At 46.6% G+C, this 25,068-nt stretch overlaps 2 protein-coding genes across 5 annotated transcripts; one reads left to right on the top strand and one right to left on the bottom strand.

Moving 5' to 3' along the window:
- The first annotated feature begins 591 nt into the window (after positions 1-591).
- On the top strand, positions 592-15,307 carry LOC110486769 (general transcription factor IIF, polypeptide 1). 4 transcript variants are annotated; one of them, XM_036941461.1, is made up of 14 exons: positions 592-799; positions 1,081-1,157; positions 2,417-2,463; positions 3,550-3,622; positions 7,723-7,916; positions 8,122-8,292; positions 8,477-8,685; positions 10,748-10,904; positions 12,831-12,889; positions 12,963-13,088; positions 13,218-13,288; positions 13,801-13,939; positions 14,167-14,320; positions 14,523-15,307. In XM_036941461.1, the coding sequence occupies exons 2-14, from the start codon at positions 1,146-1,148 to the stop codon at positions 14,725-14,727; spliced, it is 1,617 nt and encodes a 538-aa protein (XP_036797356.1). In that variant the 5' UTR covers positions 592-799; positions 1,081-1,145; the 3' UTR covers positions 14,728-15,307. The 4 variants fall into 4 exon arrangements, with proteins under 4 accessions (XP_036797356.1, XP_036797354.1, XP_036797355.1 ...); XM_036941459.1 differs by having other exon boundaries at positions 13,798-13,939; XM_036941460.1 differs by having other exon boundaries at positions 13,218-13,291.
- A 742-nt stretch (positions 15,308-16,049) lies between these two features.
- LOC110485217 (GDP-L-fucose synthase-like) lies at positions 16,050-24,449 on the bottom strand. Its single transcript, XM_036941463.1, has 11 exons — positions 24,042-24,449; positions 22,997-23,159; positions 22,398-22,512; positions 21,425-21,553; positions 21,052-21,125; positions 19,265-19,398; positions 18,411-18,475; positions 18,156-18,222; positions 17,985-18,064; positions 17,566-17,665; positions 16,050-17,350 (listed from the first exon to the last, which is right to left on the bottom strand). Exons 2-11 carry the CDS (start codon positions 23,149-23,151, stop codon positions 17,295-17,297), a joined length of 975 nt encoding a protein of 324 aa, XP_036797358.1. The 5' UTR covers positions 23,152-23,159; positions 24,042-24,449; the 3' UTR covers positions 16,050-17,294.
- Between the last annotated feature and the right edge of the window lie 619 nt (positions 24,450-25,068).

Here is a 25,068-nt window from a genome sequence, read left to right as displayed (position 1 = left end):
TAAAAAATAATTTGTTGGTAAATAACTGAGTCTTGGCAAATATGCAGCAAGGTAGAATCACAGCAGCCTACTGTAGATGGTCTCTCAACAGTTGTCAACCAGATGTTTTCAATCATTAATCGTCACCAAGGATTTAAAGTAATTGTACAGTGAAAATCTCACTATTAAAAGTACATTTCTGTTAACTTGTACGCAAATAATGTTGACCCGTTATACTCGTATAACGGGGTCAAAACACTTCAAAAATCACACCTCAAACTTTTATCTCAAACAATGTTTATAATATGATTGCTATTTCCTCACAGAGGATGATGTCATCTAACTGCAATAATTATACTTTTTAGAAGGAATTGTAATGAATTATAGGTCATATTTCGTAGATAACTGGAAACAATGGACAGTTGTTTTAATAATAGGATATTATTTGGTTTTGCGGCACGAGCCTATGGCACCTATCTACTAAGAACTAAGTGCTGTTTGAATTTGTTTTCCGGTCGACCATTATTCTTGACGGAACGGTTGGCGGAAAGCAGCGAGACTTGTCATGTGTTAGTGTTATTTTAGATCCTTAGTACGTCCCTACCGAAATAAAGGAAAAGGTTTATGGTTAGGTTGGGTAGGGACGTCCAAAGGATACCAGATAGTACTAACCCAAGACAAATATTTAACTAACGACTGCATGAGTAACGTTAGCTACCAGATATTAAGTGCTAGATACATACTAATATGAAATGTTATCCATGACTTACGTTTGATTACCTATAAAGCAACATATTTTTGTTTCGCACATTTTGAAGAGGTAGGTTGACTGGGTCAATATATTTCTTGAGTGTCTTAGCCTACTGGTAACTAGCTACAGACTAACGTACGTAGTAGTAACTTAGCTCTATCAGAGGAAGAGGCGAAGCCTTTAATATCCAAAAGCTATGATTCTATAGCTAACGTTAGTACATAAATGACCACAAACAACTGCCTTATGATGAGTCATTTCTGCATATGCTGAGACCGAAGTCAGTTAAGCATGTCCTATAGTGTTCTATCTTGCTATGAACTGAAAAAAATGTCGTTATACTTCAACAGGTGATCACTTACAGGTGACTGCTTGACTAAGAATAGGGGCATACTGCCTCTGTATACAGTCGACCATGGCGTCATTGGTAAGTCTTGGGTGTATGGTTTACTTGTAGGGTCAACATGACGGTATCAGTCATCAACACATTTGCTTCATCTGTTGCTTGCTTATCTCATTGTCAGGCTTGCTGGGCATTAATATGGAGATTCTCCCCCCTTTACTGCTATAGCAGCCTCCACTGTTCTGGGAAAGCTTTCCACTAGATGTTGGAACATTGCTGCAGGGATTTGCTTCCATTCTGAATTCAGCCACAAAAACATTAGTGAGGTCGGGCATTGATGTTGGGCATTTAGGCCTGGCTCTCAGTCTTCATTCCAATTCATCCAAAAGATGTTCCTTGGGGTTGAGGTCAGGGCTCTGTGCAGGCCAGTCAAGTTCTTCCACCGATCTCGACAAACTATATCTGTATGGACCTTGCTTTGTACACGGGGGCATTGTCATGCTGAAACAGGAAAGGGCCTTCCCCAAACTGTTGCCACAAAGTTTGAAGCACAGAATTGAATAGAATGTCAATGTCTGTTGTAGCGTTAAGATTTCCTTTACCAAAACTAAGGAGCCTGAACATGAAAAACAGCCCCGGACCATTATTCCTCCTCCACCAAACTTTACAGTCTGCACTATGCATTGGGGCAGGTAGTGTTCTCCTGGCATCCGCCAAACTCAGATTCGTTCTTTAGACTGCCAGATGGTGAAACGTGATTCATCATTCCAGAGAACGCATTTCCACTGCTACAGAGTCCAATGGAGTTAAGCTTCACATCACTTTAGCCAACGCTTGGCATTGTGATTTTAGACTTATGTGCGGCTGCTCGGCCATGGAAACCCATTACATGAGGCTCCTGACAAACAGTTGTACTACGTTGCTTCCAGAGGCAGTTTGGAACTTTGTAGTGAGTGTTGCAACCGAGGACAGACGATTTATACGAGCTTCAGCACTCGGCGGTCCCGTTCTGTGAGCTTGTGTGGCCTACCACTGCGAGGCTGATCAGTTGTTGCTCCTAAATGTTTCCACTTCACAATAACAGCAGTTAGAGTTGACCGGGGCAGCTCTAACGGCAGAAATTTAACGAACTGACTAGTTGGAAAGGTGGCATCCTTTGAAGGATTTGAAAATCACTGAGCTCTTCACTAAGGGCAGTCTACTGCCAATGTTTGTCTATTGAGATTGCATGTATGTGTGCTCAAGTTTTATACACCTGCCAGCAACGAGTGTGGTTGAAATAGCCGAATCCACTAATTTGAAGGGGTGTCGTAGTGTAGCAAACTGTGTGTGTTTTTTTACAGGGTGGCAGCAGTTCCTCTTCTACAGAGTACATAGTCCGGGTCCCCAAGTAAGTACTATCCAAGGCCTACAGCCATTGGGTTCTCATTTAACATTTGACCACAGCAGGGCCAATGTGTACAACATTCCCGACTCTCTGTCTAACCGTTAATAATCATTGCATGCAATACGGTTTTGGAAACCTCACTCTACTTTCAAATCACCCCAAAATAATTTTCCAAGTACAAAAGACACTTAACGTGTGTAATTTTAACACGGATTCCCACAGAGTTTTTTTCCCGCGTTGCACATTTACCTGAACTATCTGAATTACGACACTTCCTGAGCTAATGGAAACGCGGGAGTGAACACACAAAAACATCTCAAAGACAAACCTCAGTTGATAAAACAGCTAAGTGTATCTTCTGTATGTGTAGTGTTCCAAGCAGGACATACAATTCACTTTTTGGTTCACCAGCCACTGTGTCAGGTGGATTTAAAAAATCTACCAGCCACTCAGATCTTTACATTACAGTATTAATCTAAAATATTTTTTATTTATTTATTCCCTCCTCAATCTACATGCAATGGTTTATAATGACAAAGCAAAAACAGTTCTTTAGACATTTTTGCACATTTTATTAAAAAAATATAAATAGATCCCTTATTTACATAAGTATTCAGAGCCTTTGCTATGAGACCCTAAAAATGAGCTCCGTTGCATCCTGTTTCCATTGATCATCCTTGAGATGTTTTTACAACTTGATTGGAGTCCACCTGTGGTAAATTCAATTGATTTGGAAAGGCACACAACTGTCTATATAAGGTCCCATAGTTGACAGTGCATGTCAGAGCAAAAACCAAGCCATGAGGTCGGAGGAATTGCCGTAGATCTCGGAGACAGGTTTAATACTCGAGGCTGTAATCGCTGCCAATGGTGCTTCAACAAAATACTGAGTAAAGGGTCTGAATACTTACTTACTTTCAGTTCGTAATTGTAATTATTATTATTATGGAGTGTAGATTGGGGGGGGGGGTAACGTAACAAAATGTGGAAAAAGTCAAGAGGTCTGAATACTTTCCGAATGCACTGTACATGATGTGGTATCTACATGAATCATGATATAGCTTACACCACTAACCTGTGTGTGTGTAGGAACACCAGTAAGAAGTACAGCATCATGGCCTTTAACTCTGGGGACAAAGTAAACTGCTCCTCCTGGACCCAGGTATGCAGGTCAACTCTCTGGGAAACTCCCTCTCATTACAACTTTCCTCAATAGGCTACTAGAACACTCAATGATTCTCTCTCCCTGTCTGTCTCTCCTTCGTTCTCTCTTCCTCCCTGTCTCTCTCTTCCTCCCTCCCTTTCTCTCTCTCCCTCCCCGTCTCTCTCTCTCTCTCCCTCCCCGTCTCTCTCTCTCTCTCCCTCCCCGTCTCTCTCTCTCTCCCTCCCCGTCTCTCTCTCTCTCTCCCTCCCCGTCTCTCTCTCTCTCCCTCCCCGTCTCTCTCTCTCTCCCTCCCCGTCTCTCTCTCTCTCCCTCCCCGTCTCTCTCTCTCTCCCTCCCCGTCTCTCTCTCTCTCTCCCCGTCTCTCTCTCTCTCCCCGTCTCTCTCTCCCCGTCTCTCCCTCCCCGTCTCTCTCTCTCCCTCCCCGTCTCTCTCTCTCCCTCCCCGTCTCTCTCTCTCCCTCCCCGTCTGTCTCTCTCTCCCTCCCCATCTGTCTCTCTCTCCCTCCCCGTCTCTCTCTCTCCCTCCCCGTCTCTCTCTCTCCCTCCCCGTCTCTCTCTCTCTCCCTCCCCGTCTCTCTCTCTCTCCCTCCCCGTCTCTCTCTCTCTCCCTCCCCGTCTCTCTCTCCCTCCCCGTCTCTCTCTCTCTCCCTCCCCGTCTCTCTCTCCCTCCCTCCCCGTCTCTCTCTCCCTCCCTCCCCGTCTCTCTCTCCCTCCCTTCCCGTCTCTCTCTCCCTCTCTCTCCCTCCCTCCCCGTCTCTCTCTCTCCCTACCCGTCTCTCTCTCTCCCTCCCCGTCTCTCTCTCTCCCTCCCCGTCTCTCTCTCTCCCTCCCCGTCTCTCTCTCTCCCTCCCCGTCTCTCTCTCTCCCTACCCGTCTCTCTCCTCCCCGTCTCTCTCTCTCTCCCCGTCTCTCTCTCCCCGTCTCTCCCTCTCCCTCCCCGTCTCTCTCTCTCCCTCCCCGTCTCTCTCTCTCCCTCCCCGTCTGTCTCTCTCTCCCTCCCCGTCTGTCTCTCTCTCCCTCCCCGTCTCTCTCTCTCCCTCCCCGTCTCTCTCTCTCCCTCCCCGTCTCTCTCTCTCTCCCTCCCCGTCTCTCTCTCTCTCCCTCCCCGTCTCTCTCCCTCCCCGTCTCTCTCTCCCTCCCCGTCTCTCTCTCTCTCCCTCCCCGTCTCTCTCTCCCTCCCTTCCCGTCTCTCTCTCCCTCCCTTCCCGTCTCTCTCTCCCTCCCTTCCCGTCTCTCTCTCCCTCCCTCCCCGTCTCTCTCTCCCTCCCTCCCCGTCTCTCTCTCCCTCCCTCCCCGTCTCTCTCTCTCCCTACCCGTCTCTCTCTCTCCCTCCCCGTCTCTCTCTCTCCCTCCCCGTCTCTCTCTCTCCCTCCCCGTCTCTCTCTCTCCCTACCCGTCTCTCTCTCTCCTCCCCGTCTCTCTCTCTCTCCCTCCCCGTCTCTCTCTCTCCCTCCCCGTCTCTCTCTCTCCCTCCCCGTCTCTCTCTCTCTCCCTCCCCGTCTCTCTCCCTCCCCGTCTCTCTCTCTCTCCCTCCCCGTCTCTCTCTCGCTCCCTCCCCGTCTCTCTCTCTCCCTCCCCGTCTCTCTCTCTCTCTCTCCCCGTCTCTCTCTCTCGCTCCCCGTCTCTCTCTCCCCGTCTCTCTCTCCCCGTCTCTCCCTCCCCGTCTCTCTCTCTCCCTCCCCGTCTCTCTCTCTCTCCCTCCCCGTCTCTCTCTCTCTCCCTCCCCGTCTCTCTCTCTCCCTCCCCGTCTCTCTCTCTCCCTCCCCGTCTCTCTCTCTCCCTCCCCGTCTCTCTCTCTCCCTCCCCGTCTCTCTCTCTCCCTCCCCGTCTCTCTCTCTCTCCCTCCCCGTCTCTCTCTCTCTCCCTCCCCGTCTCTCTCTCTCCCTCCCCGTCTCTCTCTCCCTCCCCGTCTCTCTCTCTCCCTACCCGTCTCTCTCTCCCTCCCCGTCTCTCGCTCTCCCTACCCGTCTCTCTCTCTCCCTCCCCGTCTCTCTCTCTCCCTACCCGTCTCTCTCTCTCCCTCCCCGTCTCTCTCTCTCCCTCCCCGTCTCTCTCTCTCCCTACCCGTCTCTCTCTCTCCCTACCCGTCTCTCTCTCTCCCTACCCGTCTCTCTCTCTCCCTACCCGTCTCTCTCTCTCCCTACCCGTCTCTCTCTCTCCTCCCCGTCTCTCTCTCTCTCCCTCCCCGTCTCTCTCTCTCCCTCCCCGTCTCTCTCTCTCCCTCCCCGTCTCTCTCTCTCTCCCTCCCCGTCTCTCTCTCTCTCCCTCCCCGTCTCGCTCTCTCCCTCCCCGTCTCTCTCTCTCTCCCCCGTCTCTCTCTCTCTCCCCTGTCTCTCTCTCTCCCTCCCTGTCTCTCTCTCTCTCCCTCCCCGTCTCTCTCTCTCTCTCCCTCCCCGTCTCTCTCTCCCTCCCCGTCTCTCTCTCTCTCCCCGTCTCTCTCTCTCCCCGTCTCTCTCTCTCCCCGTCTCTCTCTCTCCCCGTCTCTCTCTCTCTCCCCCGTCTCTCTCTCCCCGTCTCTCTCTCTCTCTCCCCGTCTCTCTCTCTCTCTCCCCGTCTTTCTCTCCCTCCCCGTCTCTCTCCCCCCGTCTCTCTCTCTCCCCCGTCTCTCTCTCTCCCCCCGTCTCTCTCTCTCTCCCCCCGTCTCTCTCTCTCTCCCCCCGTCTCTCTCTCTCTCTCCCCCCGTCTCTCTCTCTCTCCCCCCCCGTCTCTCTCTCTCTCTCCCCCCGTCTCTCTCTCTCTCTCCCCCCGTCTCTCTCTCTCTCTCCCCCGTCTCTCTCTCTCTCTCCCCCCGTCTCTCTCTCTCTCCCCCCGTCTCTCTCTCTCTCTCCCCCCGTCTCTCTCTCTCTCCCCCCGTCTCTCTCTCTCTCTCCCCCCGTCTCTCTCTCTCTCCCCCCGTCTCTCTCTCTCTCCCCCGTCTCTCTTTCTCCCCCGTCTCTCTCTCTCTCCCCCGTCTCTCTCTCTCTCTCCCCCCGTCTCTCTCTCTCCCCCCGTCTCTCTCTCTCCCCCCCGTCTCTCTCTCCCCCCGTCTCTCTCTCTCCCCCTGTCTCTCTCTCTCTCCCTCCCCGTCTCTCTCTCCCTCCGTCTCTCTCTCTCCCTCCCCGTCTCTCTCTCTCCCTCCCCGTCTCTCTCTCCCTCCCCGTCTCTCTCTCTCCCTCCCCGTCTCTCTCTCTCCCTCCCCGTCTCTCTCTCTCCCTCCCCGTCTCTCTCTCTCTCCCTCCCCGTCTCTCTCTCTCCCTGCCCGTCTCTCTCTCTCCCTACCCGTCTCTCTCTCTCCTCCCCGTCTCTCTCTCTCTCCCTCCCCGTCTCTCTCTCTCTCCCTCCCCGTCTCTCTCTCTCCCTACCCGTCTCTCTCTCTCCCTACCCGTCTCTCTCTCTCCCTACCCGTCTCTCTCTCTCCCTACCCGTCTCTCTCTCTCCCTACCCGTCTCTCTCTCTCTCTCTCTCCCTACCCGTCTCTCTCTCTCTCTCTCTCCCTACCCGTCTCTCTCTCTCTCTCCCTACCCGTCTCTCTCTCTCTCTCCCTACCCGTCTCTCTCTCTCTCTCCCTACCCGTCTCTCTCTCTCTCTCTCCCTACCCGTCTCTCTCTCTCTCTCTCTCTCCCTACCCGTCTCTCTCTCTCTCTCTCTCCCTACCCGTCTCTCTCTCTCCCCCCCTCTCTCTCCCTACCCGTCTCTCTCTCTCCCCCCCTCTCTCTCCCTCCCCGTCTCTCTCTCTCCCTCCCGTCTCTCTCTCTCCCCCCTCCCGTCTCTCTCCCTCCCGTCTCTCGCTCTCCCTCCCGTTTCTCTTCCCCCTCCCGTCTCTCTCTCTCCCCCCTCCCGTCCCTCTCTCTCCCTCTCCCCGTTTCTCTCCCCCCTCCCGTCTCTCCCTCTCCCCGTTTCTCTCCCCCCTCCCGTCTCTCTCTCTCCCCCCTCCCGTCTCTCTCTCTCCCCCCTCCCGTCTCTCTCTCTCCCTCCCGTCTCTCTCTCGCTCTACCTTCTTCTCCTCCCCTTCTATTATTTATATTAGCTTCTACACTTCTCATCTCCCTACTCCGCTCCCGTTGTCCCATCCGTCTCACTCTCTGTCTTCTCTCCTCCCTCCTTTACCCCTCCCCTCAGGCGCGTATGGAGCGGGACATGAGTAACAGGAGGATGTATGGTGTGGAGGAGACTGAGGAGGGGGCGGCAGGCAGTGAGTTTGGGAAGAAGCAGAGGGAGGAGGCACGCAGGAAGAAGTTTGGAATCGTCACCAGGGAGTTCAAGGTGGAGGACCAACCCTGGATCCTCAAGGTCAACGGCAAGGCAGGGAAGAGGTGAGGCAGACAAACACACACACAATGGCAAAGCAGGGAGGAGGTAGGCTACACACAGGCCTTGAGCTTACCTTTACATAGCTCTGGTTCTCTCACAAATACTTACCAAGCCATCCTTTGTCTTTCTGTTGATCCGAGGGCAAGGAGGAACTCCCATATAGCCTGAACTATCCTTTTATATCAACATGTTTCTCTCTGTTTTCAGGTTCAAGGGTACGAAGAAAGGGGGCATAACGGAGAATGCGTCCTACTACATCTTTACCCAGTGTCCCGACGGGGCCTTTGAGGCCTTCCCCGTCAACGGTTGGTACAACTTCGTGCCCCAGGCCAAACACCGCACGCTGACCGCCGAGGAGGCAGAGGAGGAGTGGGGCAGGTGAGGAGAGGATGAAGTGGAGGGGAGGGGAGACAGGTGTGGGAGAGAGAGACAGGAGAAGGGGAAATACTGAGGGGAAGAATAAAGATAGGGGGTGCAAATTCACCCCTCAGGTAAAAACACTAGGGGGTAGATGTGGGGGAACGTAGTGGGGTACACACATACTTCCTCCCCCCCCTCTCAGGAGGAACAAGGTGGTGAACCACTTCAGCATCATGCTCCAGAGGCGCCTGCGGGAGCAGGAGAGAGGGCCGGACGATGACGACGAGGAGGGCGAGAAGGGGGGGAAGAAGAAAAAGAAGAAGGGAGGAAGAGGAGGGGACCTGCGCATCCATGACCTGGAGGATGACCTGGAGCTGAGCAGTGACGAGAGCGACAGCAGTGGAGGAGAAGGTGAGAGAAGAGAGCTGAGCAGTGATGAGTGACAGCAGTGGAGGAGAAGGTGAGGAGAGAAGAGAAAAGAGCTGAGCAGTGATGAGAGCGACAGCAGTGGAGGAGAAGGTGAGGAGAGAAGAGAAAAGAGCTGAGCAGTGATGAGAGCGACAGCAGTGGAGGAGAAGGTGAGGAGAGAAGAGAAAAGAGCTGAGCAGTGATGAGTGACAGCAGTGGAGGAGAAGGTGAGGAGAGAAGAGAGCTGAGCAGTGATGAGTGACAGCAGTGGAGGAGAAGGTGAGGAGAGAAGAGAGCTGAGCAGTGATGAGTGACAGCAGTGGAGGAGAAGGTGAGGAGAGAAGAGAGCTGAGCAGTGATGAGTGACAGCAGTGGAGGAGAAGGTGAGGAGAGAAGAGAGCTGAGCAGTGATGAGTGACAGCAGCGGAGGAGAAGGTGAGGAGAGAGGAGAGCTGAGCAGTGATGAGTGACAGCAGTGGAGGAGAAGGTGAGGAGAGATGAGAGCTGAGCAGTGATGAGTGACAGCAGCGGAGGAGAAGGTGAGGAGAGATGAGAGCTGAGCAGTGATGAGAGCGACAGCAGCGGAGGAGAAGGTGAGGAGAGCTGAGCAGTGATGAGAGCGACAGCAGCGGAGGAGAAGGTGAGGAGAGATGGACGAAGGTGAGGAGAGAGGAGAGCTAAGTGACGAGCAACAGTGGCGTGCGAGAAGGTTTGGGCTTTTTTCCGATTAATCTTTCCTCGATTCGTTGCATCCTCTCGTTTTGACCTTCTCCAATACAGTTGAGAACGAGGCAAGGAGATGGGATGTGAGGAGTCGCAGAAAGATCAACTGAGATGGAGTAGAGGAAAGTGACAGCAGCTTCTGTGGAGAGAAGGATGGAGGGAGGGAGAAGAGAAGGGAGAAGGGAGGGAGGAGAGAAGGATGAGAGGGAGGGAGAAGAGAAGGATGGGAGGGAGGGAGAAGAGAAGGATGGGAGGGAGGGAGAAGAGAAGGATGAAGGGAGGGAGAAGAGAAGGATGGGAGGGAGGGAGAAGAGAAGGATGGGAGGGAGGGAGGGAGAAGAGAAGGATGGGAGGGAGGGAGGGAGAAGAGAAGGATGGGAGGGAGGGAGAAGAGAAGGATGGGAGGGAGGGAGAAGAGAAGGATGGGAGGGAGGGAGAAGGGAGGGAGAAGAGAAGGATGGGAGAAGGGAGGGAGAAGAGAAGGATGGGAGGGAGGGAGGAGAGAAGGATGGGAGGGAGGGAGGAGAGAAGGATGGGAGGAGGGGGGAGAGAAGGATGAGGGAGGGAGAGAGGAGAGAAGGATGAAAGGGAGGTGAGAGGGATGGATGGAGGGAGAGCCCAGTAATGATGAGTATGAAGGCAGAGTAGAAAGAGGCATGGGAGTCATTCAACCTCAAAAAGCACAAGAAAGGTTTTGGACACCCACCAATCAGATTGATCTGAAATGGTATCTGCAGTTAGAAACAGATCAGATTAGCATTTCTTGAATGTTATTTTTCTGAAAGACAATTAGAACTCAAATTGAAAGCTAGTTGATTGCACCCAAATTGGCCATTTTTAAATTGATAGGATTTATATAATATTCAATAATTATAGTTCCCAACATCCGATATGGACCAAACTTCTTCTTGACAATGATTAAGACGTGAGGAATCCAAACAAATGGTGAAAATCACCACAGACCCCTTAGTTGTCTGGACTTCACAGAGATACACACACACAAGAAATGAACACAGATGCAATGTATTTATTTTTTTAACAAATGTTTTACATTGTAATTTGGGTAAACAACATGTAGGATACAGCAAAGTGTTTCTGAATATTGCGATATGATATCGATATTTAACAGGAAAAAATGCAACCGATATCAACGTGGATTATCCATGTCGGTGCTCATCACTAGTATACAGTGTGTAAGAACCACGTGTCTGTTAGCTGAAGACGCATCTCAATGTCGAACAAATAGGTACATTTTACATGTTCAACTGTTGAATTGTTAGAAGGTGCATCTCTCTTTACGTTCCCTCTCTTTTCTCTCCCCCTCTTCTTCTGTTCCTCTCAGATGGAGACAGCAAGCCCAAGAAGAAAGAGGGGGATGTGAAGGGGAAGGTGAAGAAGAAGAAGAAGAAGAAGAGGGGCAGTGACAGCGAGGCGAATGAGGACAGTGACGATGGAGACTTTGAGGGCCTGGAAGTCGACTACATGTCAGATGAGAGCAGGTGAGACACACACACACACACACACACACACAGACACACACACACACACACACACACACACACACACACACATACAGTGCATTCGGAAAGTATTCCGACCCTTTGACTTTTCCCACATTTCGTTATCTTACAGCCTCATTCTAAAATGGATTAAATACATTTTAAAATCTTCAACAGTCTACAGACAACACCCCATAATGACAAAGCGAAAAGTTTTTTTTAGAAATGTTTGCAAAATGATTAAATATGAAAACTGAAATACTTAGTATTCAGACCCTTTGCTATGAAACTCAAAATTGAGCTCAGGTGCATCCTGTTTCCATTTATCATTTTTTTTTACCTTTTATTTAAAACCAGACAAGTCAGTTAAGAAAAATTCTTATTTACAATGACTGCCTACTCCGTTCAAACCCGGACGACGCTGGGCCAATTGTGCTCCGCCCTATGGGACTCCCAATCACGGCCGGTTGTGATACAGCCTGGAATCGAACCAGGGTCTTTACTAATGTGTCTAGCACACAGATGCAGTGCCTTAGACCGGTGTGCCACTCGGGGGGCCTCTCAAGCTCAGGTTGGATTGGGAGCGTTGCTTCACAACCGTTTTCAGGTCTCCAGAGATGTTCATCCTTGAGGTGTTTCTACAACTTGATTGGAGTCCACCTGTGATAAATTCAATTGATTGGACATGATTTGGAAAGGCACACACCTGTCTATATAAGGTCTCACAGTTGACAGTGCATGTCAGAGCAAAAACCAAGCCATGAGGTTGAAGGAATTGTCCGTAGAGCTTTGAGACAGGATTGTGTGGAGGCACAGATCTGGGGAAGGTACCAAAAAATGTTCCCAAGAACATTTATGCAGCATTGAATGTTCCCAAGAACACAGTGACCTCCATCATTCTTAAATGGAAGAAGTTTGGAACCACCAAGACTCTTCCTAGAGCTGGACGCCCTGCCAAACTGAGCGGAACTAGGTCAGGGAGTTGACTACGAACTCGATGGTCACTCTGAAAGAGCTTTTGAGTTCCTCTGTGGAGTTTGCTAAAAGGCACCTAAAGGAATCCCAGACCATGAGAAACAATATTCTCTGGTCTGGTGAAACCAAGATTGAACTCTTTAAATGCCAAGCGTCACATCTGGAGGAAAGCTGGCATCATCCCTACGGTGAAGCACGGTGGTGGCATCATCCCTACGGTGAAGCATGGTGGTGGCATCATCCCTACGGTGAAGCATGGTGGTGGCATCATCCCTACGGTGAAGCATGGTGGTGGCATCATCCCTACGGTGAAGCATGGTGGTGGCAGCATCATGCGGTGGGGGATGTTTTTCAGCGGCAGGGACTGTGAGACTAGTCTGTATTGAGGGAAAGATGACCTGAGCACAGAGAGATCCTTGATGAAAACCTGCTCCAGAGCACTCAGGACCTCAGACTGGTGCGACGGTTCAACTTCCAACAGGACAACAACCCTAAGCACACAGCCAAGACAACGCAGGAGTGGCTTCAGGACAAGTCTCTGAATGTCCTAGAGTGGCCCAGCCAGAACCCGGACGTGAACCTGATCGAACATCTCTGGAGAGACCTGCAAATAGCTGTGAAGCGACTCTCCGCATCTAACCTGACAGAGCTTGAGAGGATCTGCAGAGAAGAATAGGAAACTCCTCAAATACAAGTGTTGTAGCATCATACCCAAGAAGACTTGAGGCTGTAATCGCTGCCAAAGGTGCTTCAACAAAGGACTGAGTAAAGGGTCTGAATACTTTCAGAATGCACTGTACAACACAACTTCTATTGACAGCTGTATGGTCACACACCAGAGACACTTGTAGAGCCATACACACACTTCCTGCAACCTCATTTATTTTCTCACATCTGTTTCTCTTTCATCCCTTCCTCGCTCTCTCGCTCCTTACTCTCTTGTTCCTGCAGTTCAGAGGAAGAGGTCGGCGAAGAGAAGGCCAAGTCCAATAAAGAGGCCGTTCCCAAAGGTCAGAGGGCACCCCCATGGAAACAATACGTGTTCATGTGTGTGAATTCTAAGAACTTTAACTCTGTTCACAGGAATCGACGAGGCATCGGAGAGTGAGGAAGAGAGCGAGGAGGAGAAACAGAACGAGGAAGAGGGGAAAGAGGAGGAGGAGGAAGAGGAAGGGAAGAAGACCCCAGTCCAGACGAAGAAGAAGAGAGGTAGCAGTTTTTCTTCTTCTTTAGAATCTTTACTGATCAGGTATCACAGGGAAGTGGCAAGAACCCACGGAAATATACTGTGTTTTTGTTGAAGGGGGCTATGATGTGATAATGTTGTGTGTGTTTCAGACAGCAGCGGTGAGTCGGACACTTCGGAGGACAGCGACATCGATGGAGAGGCAGCCTCCGCTCTCTTCATGGTGGTGTGTGTGTGTGTGTGAGAGTGTTAGTTTGTGTGTGGTCCCTTTTGTAGTGCCACTGTTCAATGTCAACCCCATTTCCCTGTCTTTCTCGCAGAGATGGAGTCTTGATATCGTGTTCTTGATCTGGGTTACGGTGCCCAAGATCTGGGGCTTTTCTAAAAGTCTTGAACAAGACTCTGGTAGTTGATGAACCTGATACCATATTTTGTAGTTTCTATGTGGCACAAAAGGGGTGACACAACACACAATTTCCAGGGTATCTTGCTTCCCTAGTGTGGCAGCAGTGTGGGCACAAAAACAGGCCTTTTTAACCCTTTGATGTGGTTGATGTTGGTCTGACTCTCTATCTTGGTATTCCACATTTCAACTGGTGTTGGTGTGATAACGGTCTGCAAACACTGGGTCTTTCTTGGTCTGGGTCCTGAGAGGTTGAGAGTGGCTCTCGTGGACAATGCTCTTGACGTTCCCCATTTCCTCACTACCCCCCCCCCCCCCCTGCCCCCCAGAAGAAGCGTACTCCTCCTAAGCGCGGTGGTGGGCGTGGCTCTGGAGGCAGCTCCAGGACTGGCAGTCGCCCTGGAACACCGTCCATAGACTCCGCCTCCACCTCCAACACACTCCGAGCCGCCGCTAGCAAACTGGAGCAAGGTACACACACACGCATGCACTCACACACACATTCACAGATGGGAAATAGATTTTTATATTTGTAATGTTTTCATTTATATTTACATATTCACAGGATCTGAAAGTCTTATTTTGTTTGTGGTACCTTAAGGCTATGTGTGACCTCAGCACTGCATGCTGACTCTTCTTGATTGAACAGTAAAGGGTTGTTAAAACTGCGTCCGTCACCCTGCTCCCTCCCCTCACAGGTAAGAGACAGGTGGTGGGTGGTAGCTCTGAGTCTCCAGCTGCCAAGAGGCTGAAGATGGAGTCCAGCAGTACGGCTGTCACCACCCAGAGTCCTGCCCCCTCAGGGAAGAGCACGCCACAGCCCCCCTCAGGCAAATCAACCCCCAGTTCCAGGTATATTCCTCTTCAATCTCTCCTGTTTGTTCACTTTTCTCACCCTTACCCTCTCTAGCTCACACACACTCTCGTTCTGTCTCTCTCCCTCTTTTCTCTGTCCTCTCCCACACGCACGGTCTTTCTTCTTATTCTCTCCCCCCTTCCACCACACACCCTCCCCTTGGTGTTTTGTCCCACTCTCCATCCTGCCTCTCCACAGTGACGTTCAGCTGACGGAGGAGGCGGTGCGTCGCTACCTGATCCGGAAGCCCATGACCACCAAGGACCTGCTGAAGAAGTTCCAGACCAAGAGGACTGGCCTGAGCAGCGAGCAGACGGTCAACGTCCTGGCCCAGATCCTCAAACGCCTCAACCCTGAGAGGAAGAACGTCAACGACAAGATGCACTTCTACCTCACAGAGTAAACCGGGCTCGTGTTCATTAGGGCATGCGTTTTAAAATGGAGACTGAGTCCAAGTTCCTCTTTCAGTCCCTTTGGTGCCTAATGAACACGACCTAGGGAGGGAGGAGGAGATGAATAGGAGAGGAAGAGCATGAACGCAAAGTCCTCATTGATTGATCAGCGGAAGGAGGAGAAGGATAGAACAGGGTCCTTGGAAGAGGAAGGGTAGAAGAGGAAGAGAGTGGAATAAGGTAGAAAGAAGTGTTACGCAACTGTGATTTGAGATGCGGTGTGTAAACTAGCCTCAATGTCTGTCTCTAGAAATGGTCAACTGTACCTGTGGCAGTCCTTTCAGGTCAAACAACTTACTCTTACAATATATAGGTTTATCAATGAATTACGCAGATGTGACGGTATCAATGAAAACATTCCGTGTAGATCTTGCCTGCTGACTCATCTCCCACCACAACCCACTGGATTCAACAAGACAAGTGTGGGTTATTTTGTACGATTTGCCATATCTCCCCAGGCCTCTATTTCTCATTTTAGAATTGTCTTTTTTGTTTATTTTCATTTGTAATAAAAACCCTGCTGTTGCTGTGGCTGGTCTTGTCATGTTTCTGGTTGGTTTGCATAATTAGAAGCAGAACACTGGACAATGATGTCATACATCTTAAGGCTTTTCAATGAAGACACCCTAATATTCTTTGAGGTTCTGCCAGAGGTCTACTGTGCTATCCAGTTGATTAATTGGAAATCTACTTTGCAGCAACTGTTGTGTATGTACTTACTTGGATAAGAGTAGTGTGCACTTCAATGACAGTACTGTTGGCCTGTACTACTTCATGCCATGGAGAAGTGGTTGTGTAGTAGAGAAACCATGTCAAGCAGAAGTCATTCATCCTTATTCAGCATGACATGACAGGTGTAGGCATATTAATGTTACACCTTCCTCTCCTGAGGAAAATTACTTGATGTGCCAAGTAGAGTCAAATATACTGATGGCACATCTGACCGTTTATTAATGGAGCGATTACTGGCAGATCCCAAATGATCTTGGCTTCCTCTGTGTTATCGTCAATCTTTGTTGACATTTGAAACTCGTTTGACCCCTAAAAACCTGCTTCTTCCTGTCCTGTTTCTACAATGTATTGATTTAATTTTTTTACAGTGAGGTGGAGCGACAGTGATGTCCTAATTCTCAAGATTCTTCAGGAAGTTGACTTTATATTAGTTTCTGATATGTTCATCCCAGATAAATCACAATCTTTTAACACAAACCAGCATTATGATCTGCAGTGTGGCCCGAGGCCAGTGAATGATGAGAAACAGTTGGCTCCAATGTTTAGATCCAGGCTACTTTACTGTAGGCTTATACTTGTTGTTTTGTAGTGAGAAAACATGTCATTCAGCATCACTCTCAACGACTGACACCTCATTCTTACATCAAGAAAAAGTCCATATTTTTGTCAATATTCAATCACAAATAGATCATACACTTCAACTATATATGTTAGATATTAAAATGAAAATAATGTGATGTATTTGAGTGTAAACACATGACCCTGCAGTATTGCTGATAGTAACTGGTAGTCATACTGTAGGGGATCAGGTGGCTGGACCAGTTCAGACACCATCAGGGGAGGACATGATCAGGGATTGACCTTAAGGGTTGCCCAATTGCTTGGAGCAAATGAACTGAGCAGTCGGGCAAGTTGAACCTGCTCTGGTTGCCCCATTAGGCAGGGGATTTTTCCAAACTGAATTTCAGTAGCCTAACATAGGGGCTACACTTACATTTTTTTGGTCCTGCTACACAGGAAGTATAACTATTGGTCAGGGTGAGCAGAGCGCCAGACAATACTATATCCTATGGCTCTCGATTGTGAGCTGTGCGTCTAAATCTGAGTCTTCCAGAGCCGGTATGTTTACAACCAGGTTGCAGAAGGGTCTCATTGCGCTGCAAAAGTTACGCATTCAAACTGATTTTTCTACTTCATAGCATGCTAGCAGATACCCATAGACTTCCAGTCATTGTGCTAACACTAGTTTGCATTGGCTCACAAAATGACCTCTAAGTTCCTTCATACTGGACAAAGAGACATAAAAATGGTATCCAGGAGTTCAACAGCCTCTGAGGAAGTAGATAATGGGCCTCATTGCCAAAATCTCAAAGTATCCCTGTGACCATTTTGCTTGTAAACAATTACTTTAAAATGTTCTGTCAAGTGACAGTAATCACCAGGCAACCAACAAACAAACTGCTGTCCAATGGGCAAGAGCCTTTCAAACCTTAATGTCAATCCCTGACATCAACGGTGCAAATAGAGGAGAAAGGATCCAAAATGGTTGCCAGACAGTTCTGGGGAGAACAACATGGTGGGGTATTGTGAGTCCTGTGTGCCATTACTTCATGCCCACTGATCTGACAGAACTTAACCGGCCACATGGTGAAACCTATCCAGAACTTTCACTAATCAGTTGGCATGAAGACAAGGACACAAGACTTGGAAGGCACAGTAATAGTGTTGGGATGTAGCCCTGATCTTTTTCATTAAACAATATTCATGTCTCGCCCTTCATTGGTCTTCATGTTCGGGCTATGTCGTAATTGTTCACGAACCAATCACAGGTCTTCTTGATACCTGTTGGAGAGGAGAGACACAGTCAGTCATCTATGGATACTGTGCATTTTGGAAGAGTGGTTTAATCACTGTGAACGTTACTTTCATCATAATCAGAAAACGACCAATAACCAGATAGGTATCAAATATCATGCTGTAATGGGTCTGTGTTATTTACAAAGCAACTAATTGTTTTCTGGACAGGAAATACAACCCTCAATATTTGGATCTCTGACCTTCAGAGAGCGGCGTGAAGGTGAAGTCAGGGAGGTAGCGTTGCAGCTTGGCGTTGCTGGCCGTCTTCTTCATCTGACCGTCTGACTTGCTGGTGTCGAACTGATGTCATAGGTCAAGGGCCACAGAAGGCAAAGCACAGGGAGATGACATAGTTACAGTGCAACGGATATGGGGGATAGCTAGTCCGAGTGGGCATTTAATGTACTTCATCTGTACGTCTTTCAGTCCAACAGGTGTAATGAACCTTTAGATATGGTTGCTGGTGTTGTACTAAGGATTCTACTAGATTGGTTCTAGACACTGATCTAAGGTCAAATTTGAATAATGGTTAAGGTAAGGAATTGGGGAAGATACGCTGATCCTAGATCTGTGCCTAGGAGCAACTCCTATCAGGCGTACACAGCCTGTGGAAGGATACAACTATTTGACCTTTGAAGTCCAGGGCATCTGCAATCATCTCTACGGCGTCCTTGATGGGGAGCTCCTCCTCCTCCCCCACTGCGAGAAACAAGTGACAAAAGAGCTTGGTTCAGTTACATATGGTACACACACACATTGACTGATCACACACACACCATGTTGGACTCACCAGAGAGAATGATGGGGTCAATCTCATCATACTCCCGCAGCACCCAGAGGAACAGACGTGCAACATCCTGAGAAAACACACACAGATTTACACACGCACATATCTGACACACACACACACACACACACACACACACACACACACACACACACACACACACACACACACACACACACACACACACACACACACACACACACACACACACACACACACACACACACACACACACACACACACACACACAAAACATACCAGAGAGTAGATGAATTGTCTCCTGGGTGTTCCGGAGCCCCACACCTGTAGTGGGGTTCCCTCCTCTGTTAGAAGGAGAGTAGAAAGGAGTATGTGTTTGTATCTGTCTGTCTGTGTGTGTGTACGTCAAATCAAATTGTGTTGGTCACATACACATGGTAAGCAGATGTTAATGCGAGTGTAGCGAAATGCTTGTGCTTCTAGTTCTGACAGAGCAGTGAGTTTTTAAATGTTTTATTTCACCTTTATTTAACCAGGAAAGCTAGTTGAGAACAAGTTCTCATTTGCATCTGCGACATAGCCAAGATAAAGCAAACAAATTCACAACATCTTCCTTATACACACAAATGTAAAGGGATGAATAAGAATATGTACATATAAATATATGGATGAGCGATGGCCGTGATGCATAGGCCAGATGCAGTGGATGGTATAGAATACAGTATATACATATGAGATGAGTAATGTAGGATATTTAGACATTATTAAAGTGGTGTTATTTAAAGTGACTAATGATACTTTGATCAAATCCATTTATTAAAGTGGCCAGTGATTTGAGTCTGTATGTAGGCAACAGCCTCTCTATGTTAGTGATGGCTGTTTAACAGTCTGATGGCCTTGAGATAGAAGCTGTTTTTCAGTCTCTCGGTCCCAGCTTTGATGCACCTGTACTGACCTCGCCTTCTGGATGATAGCGGGGTGAACAGGCAGTGGCTCGGGTGGTTGATGTCCTTGATGATCTTTTTGGTCTTCCTGTGACATCTGCTGCTGTAGGTGTCCTCTGTGTGTGTGTGTGTGTGTGTGTGTGTGTGTGTGTGTGTGTCTGTGTGTGCAGTATTGTGAGTGTTACTTACTTTTAGCAGCATATGTCTTATGCATGAGCGCTGAGAGCACGTGACCATTTTCAAAGTTGAAGTTGTCATAGGGACCATACACGTTAGTCGGGATTACGGCGGTGTAGCGACGCCCATGCTGCTCAAAGTATCCCCTGTTGTCAATCAAGTCCACACACACACACACACACACACACACGTTGTGGTTAGAACATTAATGACCAACTCCAGCTATTTTTTAAAACAATATTCTAAGTACACATACAATACAAGGTACAAACCCTTAAGGGTATTATTTTTTATTTTATTTTTTACAAATAGTGTTTGTTTTTTTGACACAATGGCAAAATTCAAGGAGTTGGCAATTCAAGGGGTTAGTCTGATGGATGCATACCGATGTCATCGGCCTTCCCTCTTGCTTCCCAGAACAATAGCAGAGCAATAGAGGTTCCTTGGAAGTTGTGGGAACATATGTTTTTGGTTTCCCATTGGTTCTGGGAACAAACGCCTAAGTTTCCTGACCGGTGAAACTGACTTTTTTTACGTTCTGAGAACATTCATTTTTTGGTTGCAGGGACGTTCTGAGAACGTTTTACAATGATTCCCTGAAAGTTTTCCTGGGAGGTTTTATTAATGTTCTGATAATGAAATTATAGGTTATTTGAATGTAATTAAATAATATTCTGAGAACATGTTTCAATAAGACTTTTAATAACACTGCTAGCTTAGGTTAACTGTTTTGAACACCAAGCACAGATGGGACACATGGCAATTAAATTGCTTATGCATTAATCATGGCAAACACATCTCTTTTTTATTGTCACAAAGAGCCTATAAGATTTAAACCTATGATCTTGTGTTTCCTATCCAATGGACTCAGTCCACTGTGCCACCAGGTTGGCGCTAGCATGCCATGTTTTGTAACTTATACAAAGCTGTGTATTTTTGTCTATTCAAACAGACCCCATTCATAAAGATCAGGTGTGGCCCATTAGTGGGTGCGGCCACTTCCTGAACTCACTTAACAAGATAGAGGATAGAGAGAGTTTTGTTGACACTAAGAACGGAATGTACATGTTCATAAGTAGTATTTTTAGAACGCTCTTGTGGTTTTAATGGAAAGTTGTCTTAATGTTCTGAGAATATTACTAAATAGAACCATGAGGAAATCGGTAGGAAACGTTACGCTGAAGTACTAAAATTCCCACATAAGAACGTTGTTCTTAATGTTCTCTGAACAATTTGAGAACATTGCTTTAAATAGAACCATGAAGAAACCTGTAGGAAACATTATGCTGAAATTCCTACAGAAGAACGTTGTTCTTAATCTTCTCTGAATAATTTGAGAACATTGCTTTAAATAGAACCATGAAGAAACCTGTAGGAAACATTATGCTGAAATTCCTACAGAAGAACGTTGTTCTTAATCTTCTCTGAATAATTTGAGAACATTGCTTTAAATAAAAGCATGAAGAAACCTGTAGGAAACATTATGCTGAAATTCTGAAATTCCCACAGAAGAACGTTGTTTCTTAACTTTCTGAGAGCATAACTTTAAATAGAACCACGAGGAACCTGTAGGAAATGTTATGCTAAAGTACTGAAATTCCCACAGAAGAAACATATGGTTCTCAGAACATTATGTGCTAGCTGGGCTGTGCCATGTAATGAGGGACTTGCACCAGCTACTGAAATGCATCTTTTGTTAAGTTCATCAGGTAATAAATGAGGTGCAAGGGAGGCTGGAGTGGGTCTTTCAAATGTGTGCTAATGTACCTGCACAGGTAACAGATTAGTCACCAGCTCACCTGTTCTGAATATCAATCATTCTTTTGGCATGTGAGTAGCCAAAGTTTGAGTCATGTGGGGGCCCATTGTGGATCTGTGGGAAGGGGAAGAAAGCATGAGTGATCATACACCATCTTTTATTAAAAATCCCAGTTTGGAGGGCCAGAGGTTCCCAAACATAGAGTAGTTCTACTGCCACTGGGCACATACTCGGTCCCAAATGGCACCCTAAACTCTTGACTCCTACCTTTGACCAGGGTCATTAGGTCTCTGGTTAAAAATAATGTACTATATAGGGAATTGGGTGCCATTTGATGCCACCATAGTATTTTAGTATTAAGGTTAAACACAACATAATCTCATTGATTTGGCCTTACTGGTTGTTCAACTCACCATGCTCTCATCAATAGGGTATGTGGTTTTGTCAGGAAAGATGCAGCTGGACAGACAGGACACCACCTTGGTGACGCCCCTTTCGTGAGACGTCTGCAGCACGTTGTCATTGATGCGAAGGTTGTCCCTCTGTGAAGGCAAGACACTGTGGTCTCAATTCAATAAAACCTGTATTGCGACTCTTACACAATAACTTGTTTTTACACAATAACTTGTTTTTACACAAATTAATTAAAATAATGCATTTGGAGACAGTGATAAGAAGCTCTCCTGTGAACACTCCTCGCTAACGAGCACGCGCATCCGCTCAGCCTTCGTCTGAGAAACCATCTCTCACTCTCACTCACTCTCAAAGAATGCTAACTTTTATTTTTTCAGTTGTGATATTCACATACTGTTATTACGCTGTAGCCCATCATTGTAAATACACATTTGTTCTTAACTGACTTGCCTAGTTAAATAAAGGTTAAATAAAAAAATATACAAAATAAACAGATGGATTAATACCCTTTTGGAATTAAGATGAATACATTTGCCAACAAAGTCCCTGTGTAAAGTTGACTTTGACAAGTTGAATTTAATTTCAGCCTAAGTAGTTGCCCGGCCAGGCGAACATGGACATTTATATTCAGGTAATTCAGCAGAAGATCTTTTCCAGAGCTGCTTCCAGTCGGTGCATTCAACCAGTAGCTAGATAAGACAAACCATTTCACGGACTGGCCTTTAGGCAGTTCAGGCAAAATATCAGATGGGCTGGTTCCATCTTCAGCCCATCAGCCTGTCTAAACTGGGGGTTTTGTACACAAATATCATTATTTGGTTAACAATTGGGGCGCCAGGCAAAGAAATGGGCCAGTGAGTTAGAAATGCCCGTTCCGATTTTCTGGACCCATCCCTGATTGAACAAATGTAGTTTGGGACATAAATGTATAGCCTAGGTATTAAAACAAACTGGGTAGTTAGGTAAGCTCACCAGAAAGTGTAGGTTCTCCTTCATGTGAAGATAGAGTCCTCCCACCTTGGCAGCCAGGTGGATGACATGGGTGGGCCGATACTTCTCAAACACTGCTCTTGTCTGTTGTAGATCTCTGGCAGAACAATTGTCATCATCACCATCCCATTTAATGAAAACACATCAATCTCAAAAAAGTATGCATGCACGGATGTAATTATCTAAACATTTAATGTGGTTCCAACAGGAACTATATAGAAACTCTAAATATATACTGTTTCTATGCATCAATCTACATATCTATAGAATAGATTAGAAAATAATAGAATAGCAGAGAACAGAATATTTTTTCCACTGAGTGAACTTATTTTGTTCCTGTTGGAACCACAAAACCAGCCACAGATGTAAAAGGGTCATAACAGGATTTCTCACAGTGCAACATGACCTATAGCAACATGACCTATAGAAATATGTTATGTAGAACAGACATGCTGGTGTTTCTCGGGCATGTAGAATATGGGAGCATGGCATCGGTATATAGGCAAGTCATTTTTATCTGCAACGAACAAAGCCTCAGACCAGCTCTGCTGAGAATATGAGGTTCATGTGACATAACTTACACGAGGTTGGCCTCTTTGGAGCAGAGGAAGGTCCACTGCTCGCCCTCGAGACAGCCGCCTTCTTGTTTCACCACGTGCTCGATGGCCTTCCCGACCAATCCGGATCCGCCCGTGACGAGCACGCGCATCGGCTCAGTCTTCGTCTGCGAATCCATCTCTCACTCTGATCAAAGAATGCGAACTTTAATTTTTCAGTTGTGATATTCACATACTGTTATTACGCTGAAGCCCTAAACAAAGTAGGCTGATATGAATGACAGTGTGATCATGGCCCTATTTATAGTCTACTTTAGAACGTAATAATGATAATACAAAACTAAGAATAGTTATACATTTAGGCTAATAAGGAATAAATAACATGCTATACATCAAACGCAAGTTTAACTGTATTAACACACTTTTCGTTTCATTTACAATTTCGTTGTAGCCTATTTTGTTAATCATGGAGGCTACTTTCTTGTATTTATGTCCTATCTATATTTATGCACTTTTTTATTTTGAAATAAGATACATTTGCCATATTAAATATTAAGCTCAAGAGTGAATTGCATTGTGATCATGTTCATTTTAGCAAAAGGACAAATAGCTCATGCCAATACCGACAGATACCTTATTTCATTTTAAATTAACGATATGTGTTTATTCGAAATATCGGTTGGTCTCATTAGGCCTATATTACAAACAGTATATTACAACATCAGTTGATCATATAGTCTACACCACTGACATTATTTTAGCAACACAAACAAGAGTAGGCTAAAAGTAGCAAATTGTCGAAAGGAAATGTCTGAGCCTACTATTTTAAATAAAATGTAGCCTAGGCGACATTGTTGAAGTCAAAAGCACCCATTCATTCAACCAAAAGGCCTATAAATAGGACTTACAGGACAAACATTTATAAAGGCAAAACATTTCTAATACTAATCCTTATATAGTTTCTGTGAGCTAATTGAATTATAATCAGTCACATTATTAATTCGGCAAAACCATCGTGTTATTTAGTATGTATCTTATCAAAACACAGGGTAAATGTATGAATTCAAACCTGTAAAATGTTTTGTTAGAATTTTACTCCTCGAATAATGTCGGTATTAGATCCTATTTCTGAACGCTCAAGTACATCAATGAGGTACAGGCTATCTCTCTTGTCTTGCACACTAACCTGTCAATAGGGCAGGCGCAAGGCGGAGTCGCTCTAATAGGCTACCTCTGAGCTACACTCTTAGAGAAAAAGCAGAGAATATGCAGATTACAGAGCTATTTTCACACAGGATATACCATTATGGCTGAATGCTAGAACTGCTATAAAAAAAATCATGCAGCACTGAGTTCGTATTTCAGTGTCCAATGAAACAAAAAGCGTAAACCTAATCCTTCACTACAGGCCAGGGGTCACATGTTTTTGGCTGCTTAGAACTTCTGTAAATGAAGCTTCTCCTCCCAACCATTCTGCTCAAGAACTGACCACCAACTTTTCCCACTTCATGTAAACATCAAAAACTGCTATTGGATAAACTAGATCTACTTGAATATAAAGTTGAACCCACCCTTCCAAAATCAAATCAAATCGTATTTGTCACATGCGCCGAGGTGTAGTAGACATTACAGTAAAATGCTTACTTACAAGCCCTTAACCAACAACGCAGTTAAGAAAAATACCTAAACATTTTTTTTAAAAGTAACAAATAATTAAAGAGCAGTAGTAAAAAACAATAGCGAGGCTATATACAGGGGGTACAGGTACAGAGTCAATGTGTGGGGGCACATTAAAATGAATGCGTTAAAACGATTATTACAAGCCAATTGTGCCAGCCTTATTCCAAACACGTTCGATAATAGCAAACGGTTGGCTGGTTAAACAAAGGCTAGCAATGCATTTTCAAAAATGTAATATCGAAGTCAAGAAAGTTTGCCAGCAGCCAGAGTCACTTGCAGCAACAAGTGCTTTTGTGTAATTATCTCTAAATGAGTGTAATTTGCTCAATAATTGAGAAATAAAGTTGACTTCAATAGAAATAATATATCCCCCTCTTTTATACTACTGGTATGTAATAAAAACACACAAATATCAT

The sequence above is a fragment of the Oncorhynchus mykiss genome, chromosome 13, assembly GCF_013265735.2.
Source record: "Oncorhynchus mykiss isolate Arlee chromosome 13, USDA_OmykA_1.1, whole genome shotgun sequence".
In the NCBI taxonomy this organism is placed as follows: Eukaryota; Metazoa; Chordata; class Actinopteri; order Salmoniformes; family Salmonidae; genus Oncorhynchus; species Oncorhynchus mykiss.
This window is presented reverse-complemented; position numbering and strand designations above follow the sequence as displayed.